Source organism: Podarcis pityusensis (assembly GCF_964106645.2).
Source record: "Podarcis pityusensis genome assembly, chromosome: 14".
Lineage (NCBI taxonomy): Eukaryota > Metazoa > Chordata > Lepidosauria > Squamata > Lacertidae > Podarcis > Podarcis pityusensis.
Window position 1 is genome coordinate 43,726,302 of NC_138039.1, and position 23,791 is coordinate 43,750,092.

General features: G+C 39.5%; 1 protein-coding gene across 8 annotated transcripts in view; it reads left to right on the plus strand.

Moving 5' to 3' along the window:
• MYO9A (myosin IXA) overlaps positions 1-23,791 on the plus strand; it is a 137,459-nt gene that overhangs the window by 45,483 nt on the left and 68,185 nt on the right. For 7 of the 8 annotated variants that reach the window (XM_080980217.1, XM_080980211.1, XM_080980210.1 and 4 more), the window contains 7 exons: positions 245-339; positions 5,699-5,761; positions 6,512-6,611; positions 8,601-8,657; positions 10,796-10,893; positions 12,512-12,638; positions 21,955-22,044. In XM_080980217.1, coding sequence (XP_080836343.1) covers positions 245-339; positions 5,699-5,761; positions 6,512-6,611; positions 8,601-8,657; positions 10,796-10,893; positions 12,512-12,638; positions 21,955-22,044 — 630 coding nt within the window. The remainder of the gene's footprint in view (positions 1-244; positions 340-5,698; positions 5,762-6,511; positions 6,612-8,600; positions 8,658-10,795; positions 10,894-12,511; positions 12,639-21,954; positions 22,045-23,791) is intronic. The other variant, XM_080980214.1, reaches the window with a different exon arrangement.

The following is a 23,791-nucleotide window of genomic DNA, read 5'->3' on the forward strand; positions in this document are numbered from 1 at the left end:
CTGATTTTTTTGGGGGGGCAGATGTACTTATGAGTGCAATTTAAGTTATTAGAATAAAAAATGTATGTGCTGCCTTTCTACCAAAGAATGAAAGTTTAAAATTAGTATTATCTGAATTCTTATATTATTATTTTTAATTTCCCCCCTCTAATTTCATAGTGGAAGCCACATATTAAAAGCAAGTCTAGGATGTGCAAATTGTTGAGCCATTTCTCAGTTCTTTTATGTCTCTTTATTTCGGCAGGCATTTGGGAATGCAAAGACAGCACACAATAACAACTCAAGTCGCTTTGGCAAGTTTATCCAAGTGAATTATCAGGAGACTGGCACTGTCCGTGGGTAAGTAGCAATGAGCAGTGACTTAAGGAACTTTAAGCATGAATGGGTTGCAGCTGTTGGTATTTGTAGATGCCTGATGGGAATGTTAAACATCCCATGTAAATCTGTTCCCAGTTACTTGTCTGTGCCATATAGGACAAATAATTGACTTGACACAGGTATATTCTGTTAAGGAAGTTTTAACTTCCCACATTCTTTTAAGTATAACACTGTTAACTATATAATCACAAGGGAGTTACAAATGCTAAATCTCTAAAACGTGCATTCTCTTTATTTACTGATAGAAGAAATTGCTGCACAAAGTCCGTTGTCCACTTAGGAATCGGCACAAATCTTTCTCTGAACTTCAGAGGGATTTGGCTCAAGTTTGGAGTGTGCATATCGTCCACAATTTGGGCAAATATTTTGCTAAGTCAGCTTGATTTTTTATGAAAGCAAAAGGAGCACCAATTTAAGAGATTTGCACTTAAACCAGAGACCAAATTGCTCTGGATTGTTTCCATTCTTGCTTTTAATAAACAATTTGAATCCAGTCTATTAATGTGAGAATTGAAAGTCTGTTCTAAGCTACTGCTGTTGTACTCTATATTCTAATGTCTCATGTCCTGTGTTTGCCTGACTTGGAGCCCTATCAATCTGTAAAGTCTGAGAATTGTTGAAGCTAGAGAAGGCTTCTGTAGCAGCCCGACGCATCCTATTATTTTGGGACTGTAGATTTTCAGTTTCTGAATGGCTTTGTCCAGTCTGATGTATGTGCTGCAGTTGAGCTATTTGGAATCTTTTAGTTCCGTTTAATTAAGCTCTGCTTTCTTGACTAAGGCTATAAAAGGAAGGGCAGAGTTTCCTCTTGTCTCAGTTCTTCCTTGTTTAAAGTGTGGTGTTGCTTTTCCTTGTCAGTGATTGCCCAGTAAAGAGTCATGCTATCAGTTTTTATAATGTATGTTAGTCTGTGATATTTTTCTTATTTGACTGAGTAGGAAGGAATTTTAAAAGGGGCAAGATGTAAATATCCTATTTTGATGGATACACACTGTGTTGGGGAGAGTCATGTGTATAACTGTTCTGCTATCACATCAAGCGCTATGAAATGTGTATAGTTAGGACTCCCAACTTGTATTTGTTGAGATGTGAAGATGACTCCATTGATGCTTATCTTCAGTACCGTGAGAAGTTGTAGTGCCGTAATTTTGACTCTTAAGGAAGTTATGAGTATCAGACCTTTTTCTTTGGTTCATAACACTGGGCAACAATTTTTTACTTTTTGAATGTTGTCTAGATTTCTACAACTGATTTAGGGTATTTTTGCACTGCTGAATCAGGAAATGGCATCCGTTTCTCTCCATCAGGTCAGGTTTACTGTAAACTGAATGGTGGGCATTGATAAAGGTAAGTACACGTAAATTGCATGTTGCTTCACCATTTTTCAAACTTCAGGGCTTGAACTTCTGTTCCTTGGAACTCCTGGAATGCTCAGCGGCAGGGAGGTCTCTCTTCAGAGTCCAACAGTAGTCAGCCATCATGACTGCGTCCCAGCGACCCTGATACCTGGTCTCCATCTCTTTCATGTCCTGATGGAATCTCTCCCCCGGCTCGTCACTCATTGAACCCAGGTTCTCAGGAAACCGGTCCATATGTGAAAATAGGTAGTGCATCTTGACGCTCATGTTGCAGCCCAGGTTTCTGAAAGCAGTCAGCATGTTGTTGACAAGTTCTGCGTAGTTTCTGGCCTTATTGTTGCCAAGAAAGTTCTTCACTACCAGAACAAATGCCTTCCACCCTTCCAGTTCCACTTCGTTCATTGAGTTTCCGAACTCTGGATCTCTGATGAGCTGACGGATCTGAGGACCGTCAAAGATGCCAGCTTTCAACTTCTCCATGGTCAATCCTGGAAAAGCCTGGCACAAGTAAGTGAAGCAGTCACCATCCTTGTCTTGGTGAACTGCTTGATTAAGCCGAGCTTGATGTGCAGCGGTGGGAAGAGTATTCTGTCTCTGTCCACCAGAGGGTCGTTGATGACGTTCCTTTCTTTGCAAGGCACCAGTTCCTCCCGCACAGGCCAGTCCTTCTTCGTGTAATTCTGAGCACGGTCCCTACTATCCTACATGCACAGAAAACATGGGTACTTGGTGAAGCCAGACTGTTGTCCCAACAAAAAGTTCACCATCTTCAGGTCAACACAAATAAACCACTTCTGCTGATCATAACCAATTTTCTCCAGCACATACTTCACCGCTTCATAATTCTCCTTCAGTGTAGTCGAGTGAGCCAGGGGTATAGAGGCAAACTGGTTGCCGTTGTGTAGCAGAACACATTTCAGTGATCGCTTGCTGCTGTCAATGAACAGTCTCCAATCTTTGGGTTCGTACTGTGGCACTCCAAGCTTGAGCAGAAGCGGCGCAATATCTGCACAGTACACCAAGTCTTTCTCTTCCGAGAAAAAACGGAGGTACTTTTAATGCCTGTTGCGGAAGAAGCTGATGCGAGCACTGTCAGAGAGGAGGTTTTTTTCCTTCAATCTGAATGCCAACAGTTCGGCAGATTCCTTTGACAAGCTGAGGTCGCGAACTAGATCATTCAACTCCTTTTGGGAAAATGGATGTGGAGCATCATCTTCAAGAACCACTTCTTCTTCATGTCCTTCAACACTGGAGGCATCTTCGTCACTAATGTCAGGAAGTTCTCCGAAGATAGGCACTGGAATTTCATCACAATGAGCTACAGGACGACGTGCTGATTGAAGATCAGGATACTTGAGGCTGCTCCGGTTCTTTCTGTTGATCCCACCAATTTATGGAGCCGCACCAATTTATGGAAGATTTCGTAGGTTTTATGACTTCAAACTGATCCCTTTTCGACATAATCACCCAGAACTATCGGACCTGAATACTTCTTGTCATTAAAATAATCATTTCCAATCAAAACAATTATTCAACATGGCATTTTACCCCCACCAACTTCTTCTAAAATGCTCCACACAAGCGTACATGTGAACAAAAACGTAAAAAAACGACATGTGGCCATAGCTCAAAAATCTGACCTGATTGAGCAAAACCAATGTGATTTTTTGATTCAGCGCATCAGATTTGTCCTAAATCAACTGAAAAAGCACAGACAACAAATTTGTTGTTGACCAGTGTAATATATTAGAATTTTGCTCAATAAATAATATATTTATTGAGTTGACAAAGAACAGCTTTTCACTGGGCTTGGGGTTTATTTAGGGGTTTTTTTAAGGGTGCTTGTATTCAAAAAACTTGTGCTTTTACCAATCCTTCTGCAAAACACATATTTGACTCCCTCGTGTCTCTTAGTCATACTAAGCAATCATGAGTATTACTTTACATATTTCCCATTGGGTAATAAAACTACTGTTCATGAGCAACTATTGTCAAGCAAAGAAAAGGGAAACGAATCCAAATTTTGTCATCATCCATTAAGTAACAACACACATGAGAGTGATCAACATGGTAATTCTAGTGAGTGCCAACAATCAAGTTAAGTCAGGATCTAGCTTAGTTTTGAGAGTTCCCTTACTTTTCCCATCTTGTTTTTCACTATGGATGTTTCAAAAGAATAGGCTTATCGCAATTTAGGCCTTGTTTTCCAACATCTTCTGAATATATCAAAATGCCAGCTTCATAAATACTGGATTACTTTAAACAATTAAGATATTATCTCCAGTGTTAATGCAGTAACATTGATATATAGACACAGAAATATTACTGCAGAGGCTGCAAAGGTGTTTTTGTGTGTGTATAGGATTAACCTAATACACCATCTCTCTGGTGAGAAGGTTGATTTTTGTTTTAATGGGCTGAGCAGAACAGAGATGGAACAGTGGAAATTAGCAGTATAATATGAGCTTGTAGAAGACTCTTTCTGGAAATATTCTTTCCAGTTATGTGATTGTGATAAGGGAGGTGAGATAGTGTTCTGCAACAATCTGGGTTGGAGACTAGTTTCTTTACTTTGTTATTTCTGAAATATATATTTAAAAAGACCAAGTATTTTATCACTTGGTCCCACAAATGATCTTCAGAGCACCCATTCCTGCAACCGTTTGCCCTCGTTTTTTCAACATAACACAAAAAAGAGCTTTGCTTCTTGCAGCAAAACCTGCTATCATGGTAGAAAGGAGTGCTATATTCCAGTGATCACTGCAGGCCAGTACTGTGAGATATTATCTGTTGCTACATGCGTAGTTGACAATATAGTAGCATTCCTTTTCTAAAAATTGATTGTTATGTAGCCATGTTGGTACCATCCATGCAGAAGAGGGTGGTATTATCAGTTTTGAAGAAAATCTAAGGTTTACAGAAGTACAAAAAATGGAGATAAAAACTAAAGGGAAGGGCAAAAACAGCCCTGTTGAGGACTGAGCATGCTGAATGTTTTGTGTGGGAGGTGGTATTATAGGTGGGAGGGGTAATGGGTCACATTGGAAAATAGCATAACTGACTGGGATTTGAACAGGAGCATTTCATACTGCGTTTTTGGAATGCATTCTCCAGTCTATGGGTCTGTTCAGCAGAGTTCAGGGAGATTCCGTATTATAGATACAAAACCTTTCCATTGTACTTGATGTTTCCCCCTCATGATGTGGGGAGCAGGAAAGGGAGCAGGAGGAAAGGCCTCACCCATGGTAGAATCCTGCGAGTCAAGTAACTGAAGACACCTATGTTAAAATTGCCAAAACTGTAATAGAAGTCATGCTGAAAATCATGCTCAGGTTTATACTGTATTTAATTTTCCACACCCTCACCAGCTCATCTCCCTGCCCTTTGCACAAAGATTCAATTTAGGATTTGAATACCATTATTTCAAAGAAAAGTGAAAAGATTTTGGGCTACCATAGTTCAGGAAAAAAACGTTAAGTAAGGGAAGGACATACGAAATGTAGATAAATTTGAACGGTTTGGAAAAATTGGAGACAGTTTCCTGCCACATACATTCAACACAACATGCAAATAAATTTATGAATTCTGTTACTGTAGGATATTCTTGCCCTTTATTTTATTACCTTACTCTAGTGCTTGTGAGTTCTTTTTCTGAAGAAGGAATGTGGAGCTGCAGCTTAACTGCTCCAGAAAGTTCATAGACATTCAGCTAGGAAGGTTTGGTTAGAATGAAAAAAGAAAAATTCTAGAATCCATTTTTCTAGAGGTTTTAGTGTGTGGTGATATCTAAATGTACCTATGACATTCTTCTTCCATGTTCAGACTTTTCTATCAAATAGTAACATTCAGATGATTATATCCTCATCAGTCTATGCAATGACCAGACCCGTTACTTTTTAAAAAGAGAAAGGTATAAAAATCAAACTATTCTCAGGCGTAACTAATATTCTTGTTTCCTCTAGAGCTTATGTTGAAAAATATCTACTGGAAAAGTCAAGGCTTGTCTATCAGGAACATAATGAGAGGTGAGAACTGAATATAAAGTACTGCTGGGAAGGGGGCGGGGATAAAGAAAGGTAAACCAAAATAATGATTAAAATAAAGTACAATTATAATGATTTCTAACTTTTATATGCATGTATTTTGTGTTTTGATATATATGACATTAGATTAATCTGTCATGATTAATACTGACAGCAGTTCATGCCCGGGTTTGAGAATTTGCTCATACAACACTATTCCTGTCTTGAAACTCAGGCTTAGAGGAAGAAAAAGGATGAGAGCAGCTATGAACTCATACATTTGTACATTCCCATTAAGCCATAGTTTGGATTGCTATGCCATGCAAACCAAGCAGTAAATTACCAATGGTTGGTTTTTCATCAGCTTAGCTTCCAGTTGTAGGCTTCCGGAGAGGAGATAGTGGTCTCTTTGGTTCTCAGTGCATTTTGCTGCTATGCTGAACTAAGACATGGTTGAACCTAGGCTTGTGATTTAGCACTCTCTAGACAAAGCATGAGCTGTAAGAAAGATTTGCCCTATGTTTTATAACTCATGGTTTATTTGGGGAGAGCTAGATGAAGTGTGAAGCCAAGCCATGTTCTTGCTAAGCCATCATTTGATTTAGCATTACATTCAAACTGGATGTCTGTGTATTTGATTTGTCAAAAAAATAAAAATAAAATACTAGTATTATTCATACTTCCAATGATTCTTGCTAACATTTTTGTATTGATGGTGATGGGACTTTTAACACCATTTTTATTTGTTGCCAGGAACTACCATGTATTTTATTACCTTCTGGCAGGAGCAAGTGAAGAAGAGAAATCAGCATTTCATCTTAAACAGCCTGATGAATATCATTATCTTAATCAGGTGGGAATATACCAAGCAGTTTTTTACTGAATGTATATATTTGTCCCTAGAGCAATGAACTACTGTTCTGGTGCGGATGTTTTAAAACTAATTTTATTGTTACCTGTGCATGGATATCCTAGCACAATAAATTTGTAGGTTTGGGGAATGCAACTAAGTAAGAAACAATGTTTTCAAAGCACTTTTTTCTTGCCTTAAGTGGCTTATAGAAAATATAATGTGTTTTTTGGATTGCAGTTTTCCCAAAGAACATGAATGATTTCCTAATTAATAACCAACAATTAATACCATTCATCTGGAAAACCATATTATGATATTTCTACTGAAGAAGAGACAAATCCATTTACAAATGTTGCATGATTTTTGCCATCCTTCCTTGATAGCATGATCTGTTTGTACTTTAACAAATAAGGCTAACCCAAGTCCATTAATTCCAACTATGGTTAAAGAATTGAAATTATTGGGGGGGGGGTACTACATCTTATACTAATACGCCATAGCACTTATATAATTTGTTTCCTTCAGGATGCAAGGGTAGCTGATGCAATAGAACAGAGATGGCAGAAGGGAAGAATAGTTATGGTGATGGTAGGACACTCTCTGCCAGAATTTCCCAATACATTGCTTAAGGCTGAATCCTAAATATAAGGCTGAAAATATATAGCGTTCATATAATTGCAAAACAACATGGATCTTCAAGCTTGAGATCATGTGGGATCATTGCAAAAGGTTTCTCTTCAAGGGTTTAGCTATTTAAAAGGGGAAAAGATATTATTCTGACTGAGGAGCGAGGACATATCCCTCTTTATATAGCAGAAGCTGGATTATTACTTCATTTTTTATGTATAGCTAGTTATAAAACATCAAGCAACATTTCACACAAGCTTGCTGTAGATTTCTTTTAGGATTTGGTTAATCATTAAAATAATATATCTGTTACTGTGGATAACAAAATAATTTTTATTTATGTGGCAAAATGTTCCAGGTTCTGCCTTCATAAGCAGTTCTGATAAAAATGAAATATAGTGTGGCAGTTCTAGCGCTTTGAGGACTGAATGTTCAGAAGGGCTTTCTTTGCTGAAGCTAAGTAATGTAGGTACTATCTTCCAGGTTGAGGAAATGTCTCGTTAATATGCCCAGTGTGTAACATCCTATAATGATAACAAGGAGGGAGAACTTCTGGATGTACACACTGAACACATTAACATTGCATGGCCTCAGTCTGGAGGATAGTACTAACAACACTTGAGCAAATGAAGCCCTTTTGAACATTCCATCCTCAAAAAGCTAGAACTGCCACCTTGGAAACAGCATATTTTCATCAAAACAGCTGATAAAAATGGAAGCCAAAATATTTTGCTACACAAGTAAAATCTGTTTTGTTAATCACAGTAGTGTGTGTGTGGTGTAGTGTATTGGGGGTTACTATGGTATGTTTGCAAAAACCCTTAAATATTGCAGATGCTTCTTGATAAAAGAAATGAGTCTGAGCAATCATGATAGATTTGTGTGGAAGAAAAATCTTCCAGCCACATGCTTGTTGTAGGAAACAAATGCAATGTATACGACGTAGCACTCTTAGTGTTGTTAAAATTCTAAAGCATCTTAAGTTGTACTCCTTTCTCCTTCTAAATTGTCACTTTGTGACAATATTCCCAGTTGCAATATGACTCATTTGTTAGATCCAAACTTACTGAGCATAGCTGCAGTGTTTGGCAGCCAATAGAAGTGGATTTCTAAGTTTAATTGTAAGGTTAGATAGGCTTCTTTTGTAACACGAAAAAGTAGCATGATGTATGTGCATTCTCATATCAGATTTCATAAGGTAAGGAGAAATGGAGAAGGTGGATCCTAGCCATCATTTTCTAAAATGGGAATGCTTGTAGCTTAATGATTTTAAATAAATTCTTAACTTCCTGTCTGTAAAAGTGGGAAGAGATAGTGGCATGGGATTTGGAATGCTATTTACCCAATCTGCCTTACTTTCAGATGACAAAGAAACCTCCCAAACAGAGCTGGGATGACTGTTACTATGAGTCTGAGCCGGTCAGTACAAGTACATCCATCCATTCTGGGTTACTGGTGACAGACATTTCACTCACTCTGGCTTTGCACCAAATTGTAGGGCAAATACAAAACCATTTCCATTTGATTACTGGCAACACAATTTCTGTGTCCTCATTGGTTTGGTAGATTATTTGTGGTGGTATACCATTTTTTTATGTGTATAATTTTTGTTTTGATGGGTTTTGTTAAGTAGTTGGATGATGTTATTATGTATATGAGACACTGCAAAAAAGCATAATATATACATGATAAAATTATATTCTACGAGCAAGAGAGAGAGAAGAGAGAGTATGCAATGAAGCTTTTGCCTGAATTAAACTATTCAGGATAATTTTTGATATAGCATATTCTGGGTTTTTTAAAGCATAAATATAGTGATTATTGATTCATTAAACTAGTGTAATCTTTTCCGTTTTCATGGCCTACACCAGATTATTTCGTGGGCAATTACGGATTGTTTTTTTTTAAAAATCAAGCAATCTAGTTAAAGGTTCAGTAAAAGTGTCATCTGAAAGGAAGAGGTTTACTGCCATGTTTGTTTACAGTGGCCAAAAAAGTGAAAGGGTCTCCCTACTCTTATGTGAAGTCAGATTATTGTATTTAAATTGTGGGTTTTGTTTGTCTTGATATCACTCCATGTTAATCTTACCTCAGAGAGCATGGCTATTCTAATTGCATGTTAACAATTCTAACTTGGATTTACTATTTCCCCCTTAATATCATTCAGGCAAATTTATTCTTGAGTGTTATATTTGATTGTAAGAAGGTTCACAAATGAATTTAGGCATTTTAAATTTACTTAATTTCTATGAGTTTTATTGCTTTATTCCTCCCCCTCAGAAAAAAAGCTGTAAGTACAAAATGGTTCAATAATGTAGCAAAAATCTTGAATATTTATTTCATGTGAATGTTTATTTCCTGTCTCTTTTATTTATTTTGATGATTTATGTACCGCTTAATTTACAGACATCTCTAAGCAGCGTAGAGGACCAATGATTTAGATTTGTCTAGTCAACAGATTTATTGCAGAAAACATAGTTTGAATATTCTCCCATAGCTTGCCTGAAGCGATTATGAACACATCGGTAATAGCTTACTTAAGCAGAGTGATGTGGGATACTTGCCCATCTTGAGCAGTTGAACTTTACTTTTTGGTATGGTAGACTACACAGAAATTTTCAGACACTGATAAATTAAAGTGGCTATACTTGAGAGGTTAATACTGTGTTAGTAAATGCTGTTATTACTGCTAATCCACTCTCCAATATGTTGATGCTATTCTGCTAATATTTAATTTGCTGTTTCCACACACCTACAAGCTGTCCCTATATAGATTTCCACTTGACCCCTTTTCCTATCTGTACCCTACTGTCCCAGCCATTCCTGGTTAGGACTCCCACTTCCTAATACACTTCTATATCCTCTCACATATTCAAAGAGCTTCCTTCTGGGACCTAGAGAACTGGGTCCTCTTTTTCACCTGTTCCCTAAGCAATCAACTCTGACATGTGTTCTTGTCACATAGAGAGGGATCGCAATCACTTTTGAGCTGCTTGCTGCTCTCTTGTAGACTCAGTGGAGGTCTGCAGAATTGCTGAGACCATAAAAACAATAAGTTATGCCATATTTGGAAAATAATATTGAGGGATTAAATTCTATATTTGGGAATAATAATTGTTCAAAGAGGGAGTGAAAATGAACTCTTGTTCTGGAAGCAGAACAAAATGTTTGGGTTTTTGTGAACAGATGGAAGATTTTTCCTGCAGATTTGTCAAGTAATTTTATAGAACTCAAAAATCAATTTATTCATATTTACACAAATATAATCCATGAGTGCAGACAGCAGACAACTTTGGCTTTCTATTTTAAAATGTAGATCATGCTCTCTGTAGAGTGGAACTTGATTATTTTGCAGTGATGGAGGGCCTAGGCTACATTTACTGTCCAAAGAATGAGGTCATTTTTTAATTCTGGAGAAGATGCCTTTGGTGGTGGGGAGTGATGCAGGCAGCTTTTTCTCCACTGTCTTTTGCATAGTGTTTTCATGGGTAGTTCCTTCCTTTCCTTCTTGGTGCCCATCTCTTCTAATAATTGCTCTTCATATTTGGCCTCAATAGGATTGCTTCTCTGTTGAAGGGGAAGATCTGAAGCATGACTTTGAGCGTTTGCAGCTAGCTATGGAGATGGTGGGCTTCCTTCCCAAGACTCGCAAGCAGTAAGTTGATGTTCTTTATAACAGTGCATTATTAAGTCGTGGATTGGTGTTGTGAATTCTGCAGCATGTGTATTTTGATTGATGCTCAGCTAACACTTTCTGAAGTTTTTACATGATTTGAATGAGTTGCAGTCATAATACTGTGCATCTGTCAGGGCTTTTAGGAGCAGAAAGCCATTGAAGTCAGCCAGTGCCATTACTGTTTTAAAAATGTTAGTGTGAATAAGCTCCAACAGAACTCTGTATGAATTACTATTGCTTTGGTTATTAACAACTTTATTTTTGTAGCCTGCTTTGGATCTCTGGGCTTGAGTAGGCTAAAAATCCCAAACACAGAACCCAATACATATTATATAGCTATACTTAGATTGCTTGCTAATTAGTTAATTGTACATGTCACTAAATCAGTAGGTTGCTAAATGACCACAGAAACATTCAGAACAGATTTGCTTAATAACATTTTGTTTGTTTTCGTATCATTTGTCCCTTTATTTTTTAAATATTTATGCCTCATAGCCAGACACTGGAGAGACCTGTCAGAAGTAAACATGGACCAATGGTATCAAATTGTATGGAAATCAGCCTTACTAGAAAAGTCAACCAATAAACTGAAACTGACACGGGGACAAATAGAAGAGGACACCTTCACTCCAGTCTGGCTCCCCTTTATCACATACACAGCCCAACAAGACAACAAGAATCCACCAACAGCATAAAAATCAATCTGGATTACCTGACCTAACAAGCCTCCCCCCCCCCCTCACAAATGCAAACAAGCCCCACTGCAGCCAACCACAGACAATCAACCACACCCTGCCCATCAATACCTCTCACTACCAAGGAAATGTAATAAACAAATAGAAAGAGAACATACCTGGTTGACACTGACACAAAACCCCACACGTATACTATACAAAATAATATAAGTTTCACCACCCCACCCCTCCTCTCCCTACTCTTCTTCCCCAACCTTATACTGTACTCAACTTTAATGTCTCACAACAAATGTAACTTATTGGTAAGAAAGACTCTACAGTGGTACCGTTGGTTACGAACTTAATTTGTTCCGGAGGTCCATTCTTAAGCCAAAACTGTTCTTAACCTGAGGCATGCCTTCGCTAATGGTGCCTCCTGCTGCCGCCGTGCCACTGGCACCCAATTTCTGTTCTCATCCTGGGGCAAAGTTCTTAAACCGAGGTACTACTTCCGGGTTCGCGGAGTCTGTAACCCGAATTGTTTGTAACCCGAATTGTTTGTAACCCGAGGTACCACTGTACAACCTGAAAAAAGAGACAAGGCCTGTACTTTGGTAAACCAATAAAATCTTATACAGTATATCAGCTTGTCCCTTTATAAGTAATCTTAATATAATATCTAACAGATCCTAGTAAAACAGGAAAAGCTGTGGCATTGTATTATTAGGCGTAGTACTGAATATATTTGCCCAATAGCTGATAAATGCAACACATTATATGTGACAATATGCCAGTATATTGAAATACAGCTTAATAAAGTCTGGCATACAAAGTCACAGAGCCCAATATGTAGTGAAATATTGGTAAACTTGCATTTACTGTGAAGAAAAAGAAAGAGAAAATGTGTTGTTTTATGCCCATAGGATTTTTTCCATTTTGTCTGCAATACTGCACTTGGGTAACATCTGTTACAAGAAGAAAACCTACCGAGATGATTCCATAGATATCTGTAATCCCGAAGTCCTTCCTATTGTCTCAGAGCTGCTAGAGGTAAGCCATGAAACTTTGACATGATTGACCCAGTTCTTCCATTTCTTTCAACTTGGGTATTTTTGGAGGTGGGGCTGGGGAGAAACTCAGCCTCTTAAAAATATATTATTGATAGTGAAACTATTTGTTTTGGTAGTTTGGTTCATTGGTCTTCAACTGGTGGGTCAGGACCCACTGCCAGGTCACAGCCTGATCTAAGGTGGGTTGCAATAGCAGCACTATCATCACCACCATCCAGCTATATGAAAAGGAAGTTCCACTGTCATGTTGCTACTGCCGCACTCTGATGACCTTGTCTCTAGTTACCTGCTCCTTATCTGAGGGGTGGGGACAAGGGACGGTTTTGGAGTGGATTTGAGTTTCTAATATGTATATTTTAAATCACACTTCATGGTGGGAGAAAGTAGGTGCTTATAACTCTACTTGCCATAACTTTGATGTTGTCATCAGAGGCACCTGTGACTAAATCAATTAAATGAATGTAAAGTTTTCTTTTAAAAAAAGAAAAAAACCCACACCATACATAAAATAAGGCAGACTAGTGCAGTTCTCCCATACTTTTATAATAGTTTTTGACTTTGATCACTTGCAGTTTTTACTTCCTACTGACTTAATTTTGATTTCTCGCAAAATGCTCATCTACAATAAGTTAGGTTTGTAGTAAGTTTCATTAGCATCTCTGGAGTGTTTTCTGCAAGCGTTACAACTGAAATAGCATTGTGTACTTTCTAAAAGTGCATCAGATATGTACTTTTCCCCATGTTTCTTTTTCAAACAAGTAGAGTAGAATAAAATCAGTGCAGGTCAGGTGGGCCAAAACTCAGAATGAGCTCAGGCTTGCAAGAGAGGTTAAAAATAATAAGAAAGGTTTCTTCAACTATGTTCAAAGCAAGAGGAAGAACAAGCAAGTAGTAGGTCCTTTGCTTGGAGAAGACAGAGGAATACTCTTGGGGGACAGAGGAGGTGGAACTGCTCAACACCTACTTTACCTCTGTCTTGAATGAAAAGGAAAGCAGTGCCTGACCTGGTGATAACAGAATAAACGATGCAGGGAAGGAACTGAAGCCCAAGATAGGAAAAGAGGTGGTAAGGGAACACTTAACTATTTTAAATGAATTCAAATCTCCAGGGCCTGATGAGCTGCACCCAAGAAGTTTACAGATGTAAAGGAGTTTACAGATGTAATCTCAGAGCTTCTGTCTGTAATCTTTGAGAATTTTGGGAGAATAGGTGAGGTCCTTGCTGAGTGGAGGCAGACAAATGTTGTCCCCATCTTCAAAAGTGGGGGGAAGGAAGACCCAGGTAACTACCAACTGGTCAGCTTGACATCAATACCAGGAATGGTCCTAGAACAGATAATTAAGCAGTCAGTCTGTGAACTCTTAGAAAAGAATGTTGTGATTACGAAGACTCAGCATTGGTTTCTCAAAAACAAGTTTACAGGGCTATGGCATGAATGTAACAACTGTCCTACATTTTGTCTCACAGGAACTATCTAGCATACATAATTTGTTGTCTTGGAGCCTTGAGGTTCTATACAGATTTATACATTCATTCATTCATTCATTCATTCATTTTAAAAAAACAAACCACCCTTCACCAGAATACATTCTAGGGCAGTTTGCAGAAATTAAAATACATAGCATGACTATCCATAGCTAATAGCTCTCAATAGTTCTACCCTCTATGATTTTGTCTTATTTCCTTTTAGAGGTATCTGTGCCACTTGCCATTACTCACATAACACTCTTGTTTCTCCTTGCTGGTAGTTTGATTTTATTTTGCACACATATATACCATCCTTTAACCAAATTGTTCCCAGAGTAGTTCATGTCAAGATACAAAGCAGTTTTAGGACTCAAAACTTTAAAAGCCAGTGAAAATAAATTGTTTTGGTGCCAGATAAACACCAATAAAGTGGGTACCAGGTGAGCCTCTTCAGTTAGGAAGCTTAATAGGCAGGGCACCACTACTCTTTCTGGTGAGCATTGGGCTCTTCGGTTGTACCAAGAAGTTAATGACACTTGACTTCCAGCATGAAGGTCTTTGAAACAGAAGAGATAATTATTCTTAGCTCTTGGCCTGAGATTAGCTCTCCATTTGCTGCAATTCATCTGCTTTGTCTGAAACAGCATTGTCAGTTCTGGATAAGTAATCTTCATTCTGTCTTGGCTTCCAACCAGCCTTTTGTATGAGTCTGGCTGCATGATCTCTGCTCTTCCTTCTGAGCTATTTTGACATTTATAGGTATCAGTATTCTTTTACTAGTCTTTAAAGTATAACTGGCCACAGCACTTCATTGCTACTTGACTTGTGGTAGATATCTCAGATCTACAACTGTGTTCATGTCCAGAAACAAATAGGGTACTTCACTTTTTCGACAGAATGTAGGAGTGCAGATTTTAAATATTTAAAATTTCCGAGAAAAAGGGAGCTTTAAATAATCAATGTAAGTCATATTTCCTGTTTTGAAATTTGTATTCCTTTATAAATCTGACTTCCTGTTGCATTCAGCATCTGAAAACCAGTTTCTCATTCCATCTCCTTTAGAGGCATGATTGGGTGGGGACAAGAGTATAGGCCTTTGCAGTTAAAGCATCCAGACTATGGTACAATCTTCCCCATGGTCGTCCAATGTGCTTTTAAGACTTTTTTTTTTGTTATTATCTAGCCTTGCCTCTGGTCTGTGCTGAGTTTCTTCTCTTGCTGCATTAATTTTTATTGTTGATTTTTATCAGCATTGCTTTTATGCATTCATTTGTATAATTATACTTTTAATTGTGAGTTTTCTTGGAAACCCATAGTTCAAGATGAAAGGCAGAATTTAAATCCTGATCAAGCATGCGTAGTAGTTGGTTGCTGTAACAAAACATATTGGTTTGCTACTAAGAATAGCTTTTATTCAACATAATTTATTCAATATAATCCAAAACATTTTGGTAATGCAGCCCTTTTCACTTGCAAAATTATGTCTGCTAAGAAACCCACAGATTTGTTTGAGCCTCTCTAAACAAGCCAAAGATATCAAACAAGATTGCTTACTTTAAAGCTAAGGATGCTAAGTAAGCATACACTTACTTGGAATTTAGTCCAGTTTACCAAAAATGGGATTTTCTTCTGACTAACCTGAATAGAATTGGGCTGTAGAATTCAGGATCATACACAGAAACGGAATGTGTATTGTAGTTCTATGCGTGCAGATCCTGATTACAATCCTGGTAGGGTATATATTATGGTTTCTCCTGGTATCTCTGGTTACGTACTTAATTCGTTCCGGAGGTCCGTTTTTAACCTGAAACCGTTCTTAACCTGAGGTAACACTTTAGCTAATGGGGCCTCCCGCAGCTGGCGGCGTGAGATTTCTGTTCTCATCCTGAGGTACAGTTCTTAACCCAAGGTACTATTTCTGGGTGAGTGGAGTCTGTAACCTGAAGTGTCTGTAACCCGGGGTACCACTGTATTATGCATCTGGCTAGTTCTTGGCTCCAGTAGGAAGTTCAAAATAGCTACGATGCATCACATGTATAATTCTGAAATACTTAATCTCTGGAAGTCAGACATTCCCCCTCAATGGTATTTTCCCTTACAGAGACCAGGAGAGCTGTATGTAACTAAGTTCTACACTGAAATTAATGGCCCTAAGTTAGCTGTGTATATTAATTTCAGTTGATGTCAGGGCTGAAGTCCGATGTAGGTCAGCACGAAGAAGCAGAGGCAGTTGTCAGTGCTTTATTCAAGGAAACGGCATACAACTCAGCAACACTTCCCAGTAGGTCTTGCCCCTGCGGAGCAGTTGCCGGGACTGAACTCCCTGCCTTCCACTCCTAAGGCTCTTCCTCTCCCGAATGTTTCCCAAGCAGTCTCAAACTCTGTCTGCCCATCTCTGACCTCTGTTCCACTCTCCTCATTATCCTGTGTGTTCTTGGAGACCATGGGGAGCTTGTCACAGCAGGAGAGGGAAGACTCTCAGGAGCAGCCTCTTGACCCCCCTCCTCTGCTTTTGTCTCAAAGTCTAAACTTCTCCCTGTTACAGGTTCCTCCTCCTCACTAAACTGCCTTCAGTATCCAGCACCTCCCCCCAAGCTTCTCCCTCTGATCTCTCATCGGGTTCCCACCACCAATCCCTGGGCTCTGGACCTTCCTCCTCTGGGATTTGCCTTGGGGGTTCCCTGACTGGCACCTCCTTGTTGTCCAGCCAGCCCCTGACAATTGACCTATTTTAAGTATGACTACCATTGGATACTGGGACGCGGGTGGCGCTGTGGGTTAAACCACAGAGCCTAGGACTTGCCGATCAGAAGGTCGGCGGTTCGAATCCCCGCGACAGGGGGAACTCCCATTGCTCGGTCCCTGCTCCTGCCAACCTAGCAGTTTGAAAGCATGTCAAGTGCAAGTAAATAAATATGTACTGCTCCGGCAGGAAGGTAAGCGGCGTTTCCGTGCACTGCTCTGGTTCGCCAGAAGTGGCTTAGTCATGCTGGCCACATGACCCGGAAGCTGTACGCCGGCTCCCTTGACCAATAAAGCGAGATAAGCGCTGCAACTCCAGAGTCGGTCACGACTGGACCTAATGGTCAGGGGTCCCTTTACCTTTACCTTTACCATTGGATACAACCTAAAACCTTTACCTAAGCCTGTTTTACAGGACACCCATGAGCTTTGTCTGCCCTTGTGGTGTCCCTTTATATCCAATTTATGCTTGCAGTGGAAAACCAGGGAGAAAGGAGTCATCCCTCTTCAACACATCTGGGCAGCCTTCTTATGGACAAAGTGGGCTATAGCCCTGCCAAGGTTTTGAACCCTACCCCACCCCAAGGCATGGTCCAATCTTTCTTCAGTCACCCACAATAATATCAATATGTTTCCAGTGACTGAAATGCTTTAGTCCATCTTCTCTGCTTAGCTAGTCATAAATTTCACTGCTGGTAGATTTCCACCTTGCCTCCAAGGAGAAGAAGCAGTTATTTTAAAACCCAAGTTACTATATTGCCTAGAAATGGCTATGGAGGGTGGGCAGGAATATTGTCCTGCTGTTTTCTCTCTCAGAAGCCATGCCTCCAGGCACTGCATCAAACAAACTGGGAGATGAGCTGCTATGGAGGGTGGTTTGGTCACAGCCCTCTGTACACCATTGTGGCTGTTGTGTACATTATTCCCTTCTAGCAGAGGGTGAGTGTGAAGGGGGGGGGGGTTAACATTCTTGACCACAATGAGGCAGACGGCAGGGGAAGAGCTCTCTATACACGTTTCTTTGGTTGAGGTAAGTAAGTAAACAAAAAAGAAGTAAAATTTGTTCTTTCAGCTCATTCTGCTGCATATCTACTCCACCGCTAATATTTAATGTTGAATGCAGCCATGTACTTGAGTTTCATTCATACTTCACTGTGTGTGGCATTTCTCAAATAACTGTGGACAAATCAGTTTGTGGTTCTTTCCTAAATTGGCAGGGTGTGGAGAAGGGTGACACATTGCTTCTTTCTACATGGCCACTTTAAGAATTGCAAGCCTTTCATATACTGTGAGAAAACACAACATATGAATACTTCAGATAAGTGTTGAGAGCCGTTATTTGGGCTGGCAAAGGTTTAAAGTGCTTTAATTTGGAAAGCCGAGATTGCAATGGGTACATCCGTCAAATTGTTGTTTAAAAATAACTGAGTCTTGTTCAGCAAAGGAACTGAATGCTGCCAGACTGGTTTAATTTATTCCTTGCAATAGCAAATGTTGGCAATCATGCGCCTCTTATACAGACCTGAGATTTCATCCACATGTCATCACATTGAGTCTTGGTTTCCATGTTTCATCTGTTCTCTAAAACAGAATATATAAGCAACTGGAATGTTATTTACTAGTAAAATATTTCACACATCTGATGGGGAGAACTATGTTGTGAAGAAATCTCACAATTTGAGTGCTCAGAGTGTTTACTTTTCAGGCGTGTTGGAAAGTTGTCTTAGCGCTTATGAGTTGCAGAAAGCTTTGGCATTAGTTCAGTTCTGCGTGGAGATTAAAAGAGGGGGGCCACTGTACCTGTGTTCAGTGTACCTCTCCCTAGGGTGTGGTACAGTGCTGGAAAGGCTTGGGGGATGATATAGTGTTCTCACCCTCTGTTCCCTTTGTTATCACAACGTGCTTGTGCATTTTACAGGTTTGGTTAGAACAAAATTCTAGACAAGTGAAAATAAGAATGTAAGGTAGTGCCTTGTTCAGTTTATCTGTCCATTTAGCCTGGTATTGCCACCTCGTTGGCAGAAGTTTTACATAGTGTCAGACAGAGGTCTTTTCCTCATCTGCTACCCGATCCTTTGAACTGGAGATGCCAATGATTGAACCTGGGTCTTCTGCTTGCACAGCAAGTGTTCTACCACCAATTTATGATCCCTCTCCATTTATGAGCTATGCATGAACTGGCTTTGGTTACAAAGATAGATGTAACTGATAGCACTGTATAGGATTATTTATCAAGAATATTTTCCCCAAAGGGCAATATCCATATAGTACACTCTGAATCTCATTGTGCAGGCTAGAACCATTCTTGCTGTGAAATGTGCAATCATTTAAAGTACTGTGTGTTCATATTGGCCTTTTTGCAAGGAAATCCAAGGTCAAAGGTTCAAGATATCTTCGAGCTGGAGCCAGTTTTTGTTTTGAAGTTGGAACTGACTTGGGATCATGAGTGGAAGGCCAACTATTCTGAGACTGTATTTTTCATTTTATTTTACTAGCCTGAAAGTGTTATGAAGGCAAGGTTTATAAATGGTGTCTTTTACAGATACTGTGTTAGAGGAATGTGAACTTGTGTCCAAGTGGAATGAAATGCTTTCAGTGAATCATAACACACACGCGGGAATTTAACCTCTCCAAGTAATACAACCCCACATAACCATTTCTGCTTCAGACCTTTAGTATGCATTCCTTTTGTGTGTCAATAGCTTTTATAGTGTTAGGGATCCTTCTGTGCTTAGAGCTGTCATTTTGCCTTGCTTATGGCACTGTCATTTTCTCCATCTGCCTTGCTTTTTTGCTTCACATCAGGAGGCCTGGATGTAATCATTAGGCAGAGTTTTACATAGGAGTCACTGTATGGAAAACCATGAGCTACCTGTGGAACACTGAACCCTCTGTATTGAAAGCATATCTCCTTTGTTTCCTTCTCTGGACTCGATTGAGACAAGGCACTTCTAAAGTCATGGAGCTTATTATAGTGGTACCTCCGGTTAAGTGCTTAATTCGTTCCGGAGGTCTGTTCTTAACCTGAAACTGTTCTTAACCTGAAGCACCACTTTAGCTAATGGGGCCTCCTGCTGCCACTGCGCCGCCAGAGCACGATCTCTGTTCTCACCCTGAAGCAAAGTTCTTAGCCTGAAGCACTATTTCTGGGTTAGCGGAGTCTGTAACCTGAAGCGTATGTAACCTGAGGTACCACTGTATTTCATTTTACAGGAAAGTAGTAGACTGTGTTCCCTGTTCTGCAGAACTTCCAGATACTTGTAGCGTGCAGAGCACACTAGAAGCAGAATAGCCTTGTATGAAAGAGCTTTATTTGTGTGTGTGTGTGTGTGTGTGTGTGTGTGTGTGTGTGTAGGCAGGCAGAAGAAGGCAACTTATGCATCAAGAATATTGGACCTCATGTCCTTTAAACTGACACTTCACACTAGTTTATGATGTTGTTTCTCACCAAAACTTTCATTGAACTAAAGGTAATCTAAATCCAGCCTGTCAGGGAACTGACATCGGAGCTAGAAGCGGAGGGAAGGCTCTCAAATGATGCTGGAGAAGGGCCCAGCAGGGAGAGAGGCAGCTCCGCAGATGGGGAAGCAAATCAGCGCAACACCAGGGATAAAGAGGGGCTGATGGGGGAATTGGCGAGAGGGCTCCAGGACTCTTCACCGGACACCAGCGGGGAGAGCACGGTTCCCCCGCTACCCATGCCCACCCTGCGCAGAAGACTTCCGCGCAGAGAGAGTAGGAGGAGACTGGGTGTCAAACAACTTTTATGTTGGAAAAGATTTAAGAAACGCCCACTGACGGATTCTGCTAGCGATTGAGGCAGCCACAAAGTGAAGGGCTGCCCAGACTGAAAGGTTTAGCAAGGCAACAAAGCCTGGAGAGGCGGCAACTTACGCACGAGCAACCCATACACATTACACAGCCCTTCCTAACTAGGTGCCCTACACATCAGTTGGACTCCAAATCCCAACATCTGCATGGGCTGTGTTCTGGGATGATGGCACCTGTAGTCCAACAACATATGAAGGGGGCTAGGTTGGGAGTGGCTGACCTGGTCAAATATAGTTTCCAACAATGGCCAGCCAGCTTGCAAGCAAGACATGAAGTTGATGGCCATTCCTTGTTGTTCATTGACAACTTCTTTTAAGCAGAGGCTCTCCATATAACGGTTCCATATAACGGTTCCATTGAGATCTATCTATAGTCATTCATTATAGTAGCTGTTTTCTATAGTCTTTATTTATACTTTAACAACAACAACAACATGTGAGTTGGTGGCTGTCACCACAACTTGCAATGAGGTCTATAGTTATGTATTGTGCACAGTGTTTTTTTCTGGGGGGACGCATACCCCTAAACATTTTTTTTAGAAAAAAAGCACTGATTGTGCAAATATGTACTTTCTCCTGTCTGCTTTGAACCTATTGCAAAACTGTCATTTTTAGGCCAATCAATTATTTGGGGGTCAGAGTGGGCTCACTCAGATGAGTTTTAGATGAGACATCAGTTAAAATCAATGTTTACCTATTCGCAAAACAATAGTGATCTACCTCATAGGTTATTGTGAAAATGAATAGAACTGTAAAGTACTTTGTATATTAAATACTGTATAAATGATTAATAAATACTAGGAGAATAAGTGTATATAAAACTTAACAACAGGAAAAGGAAGTCTTTTTTAACTACCTTAAGGAAAATCCTATGTTCAAAAGAAAGATTTCAGACTGCCTGAATCTGTAGTCCCTGGCCAAATGCAGGTCCTGTTTCATGAGTAGCATGGACTGCCCTTTGCTATGAAGTAGGAACCTTTCATGGGCCTAGGGGTAATGGAAATATTTGATCACACTAGAGAGCTATGGGGTTTTGTATAGCTTTAGCAATTGAAAGTAAGCATACTAGTGCAAAAGAGAATAATATAGAAATTAGGAAACAGGATGTAATATAGAGTTTATTTTGTGTTTTAATGTCAGGCTTATAATTTGACTAACACTGGTACTTGAGGCACACAGTCTAGTTCTTCTCCAAGTGTTAACCTTTATATGTTTGTAAAATTATGATTAATAGTGATTTTTTTCCCCCTCCTTAGGTAAAAGAAGAAATGTTATTTGAAGCACTAGTTACAAGGAAGACAGTGACTGTGGGGGAGAAGCTTGTATTGCCGTACAAACTGGCAGAGGTATGTGTAGCAGATGTCTTAAATTTGGGAAATTACATGAGATAGCCTAGGAAAATACATCTGCACAGTTTAGGTTCCTGGGAAATGTGGGGGTGGGGCATAGGTGGCAAGGCTTACAAATGTGTAAGCAAAGATAAGACCATCTTACAACTGAATCAAGAATGAATTCTAAATTCAAATCATGCTGGGCATGAAAACAAACATGGAATATATTTACAGATTTCACTGTTGGCAACTGTGTGTATTTTATTTACCGTCACTACTGCTTAGCTGTTTGACTCCTCCTGCTATATTTTTCTAAACTTATTTCATCTTTTATCACAGTGTGTCTCCTTTAGCAAAATGTTCCAGTTATCTCTCTAGTCTGGGAAGTGTGCATTACTAACTTTCTATTTCAGTTCTTTATCCTCAGCTACTAAACTGAGAATAATTATATAGTCATTTTAGGCATGTAAAAAGTGGACAAAGAAGCAACTTTGAAATGTAGAGTTCTTTATGTAGAGTGTCTTTAAAATTATGACTGTTTTCTGTTCTGAAGTGTAACCCTTGAATGTGTCTTAGTAATCCTGACCACTGAAGGAAAACATATGAACCTACATTGTTTAGAATTCCAGTAATCTGAGGAATTCTGACAACTCCTCAAATCTCTACGTAAATTTCAAATAGGACCAGATGCTATTTGGACAGTTCCAGTTTCCTATACATGTCATCGTGTTCAGCTGTATATTACTAAGCATAGGATGTAATATGGCAATATTGAGCACCTTATCAGGTGTCATTTGGAATAATGTGACTGACATTTAAACACCCCTATGCGACCTGCAACTAAACTGGTTGGTTCAGGTGTGTCAAACTACCTATTGAAACATTAATAAACTGAATTGTTAGTAAGCTGGAAAAGCTTCAGTCACAGGTGAACTGGAAGCAAACATCAAAGGATATGGTCTGAGTCCCCTTGTTGCATTAGTGCCTGCTGCTTGTTGTTACTCAGTGTTGGCAGTGATGATAAATGTTTTGTTGCAGATTGGGAACATGACAATATCTGTATTTTCAAATGGCTTGCATTTTGTGCAAGGACTGCAGCTGTCTAAGTGAGCCATGAATCCAAATCTTCATCTGTCAGCAGAATGCTATCCCAGCTAGCATCCTTTTTAAGATACTGTATTCCCAGACAAGCCTCCAGGGAGAGGTGGCATTTTACATTGTCTTTCCAAAGTAATAAGGAATACCTGTGTTGAACTACAATTGTGACTTCACACAAAGCATTGCTTTGGAATTTACAAAAGATTACAAAGGATTGTCCTAGTTTCATGTTTCCTCCATGATCTCCCGTAGCACTCATTTTTGTAAATTCCAAGATGACAAACAAATAAGACTCTTAGTACAGATATGGACTTTTTCGCTAGTGGATAATGTGAGAATATGTATAGAAGATTAGCTGGACCGTTGCCAAAAATGGTGGACCTCTGTTCTGAGGATGCTATTGTTGTAAAAGGCATTTTGATAACAATGCTGCTCTTTGAATTGGGATTTGAGGGGGAGAACTGAATCAGCAGAATGTGAAGTACATACTCTGTCCTCTCAGACTGAGGGTGTCCCTCCTGTATGCATAAGCAAGTGGTTTTGCAAGAAGCTATATTCAAAAACAAGACTCTATTAAGAAATATTTGTGGCTGGAAAATGGTCTTGAATATATCATCTCAGTGTGCAGTTGATGATATGCATGTATTTGGCTTTGGCCAAAATA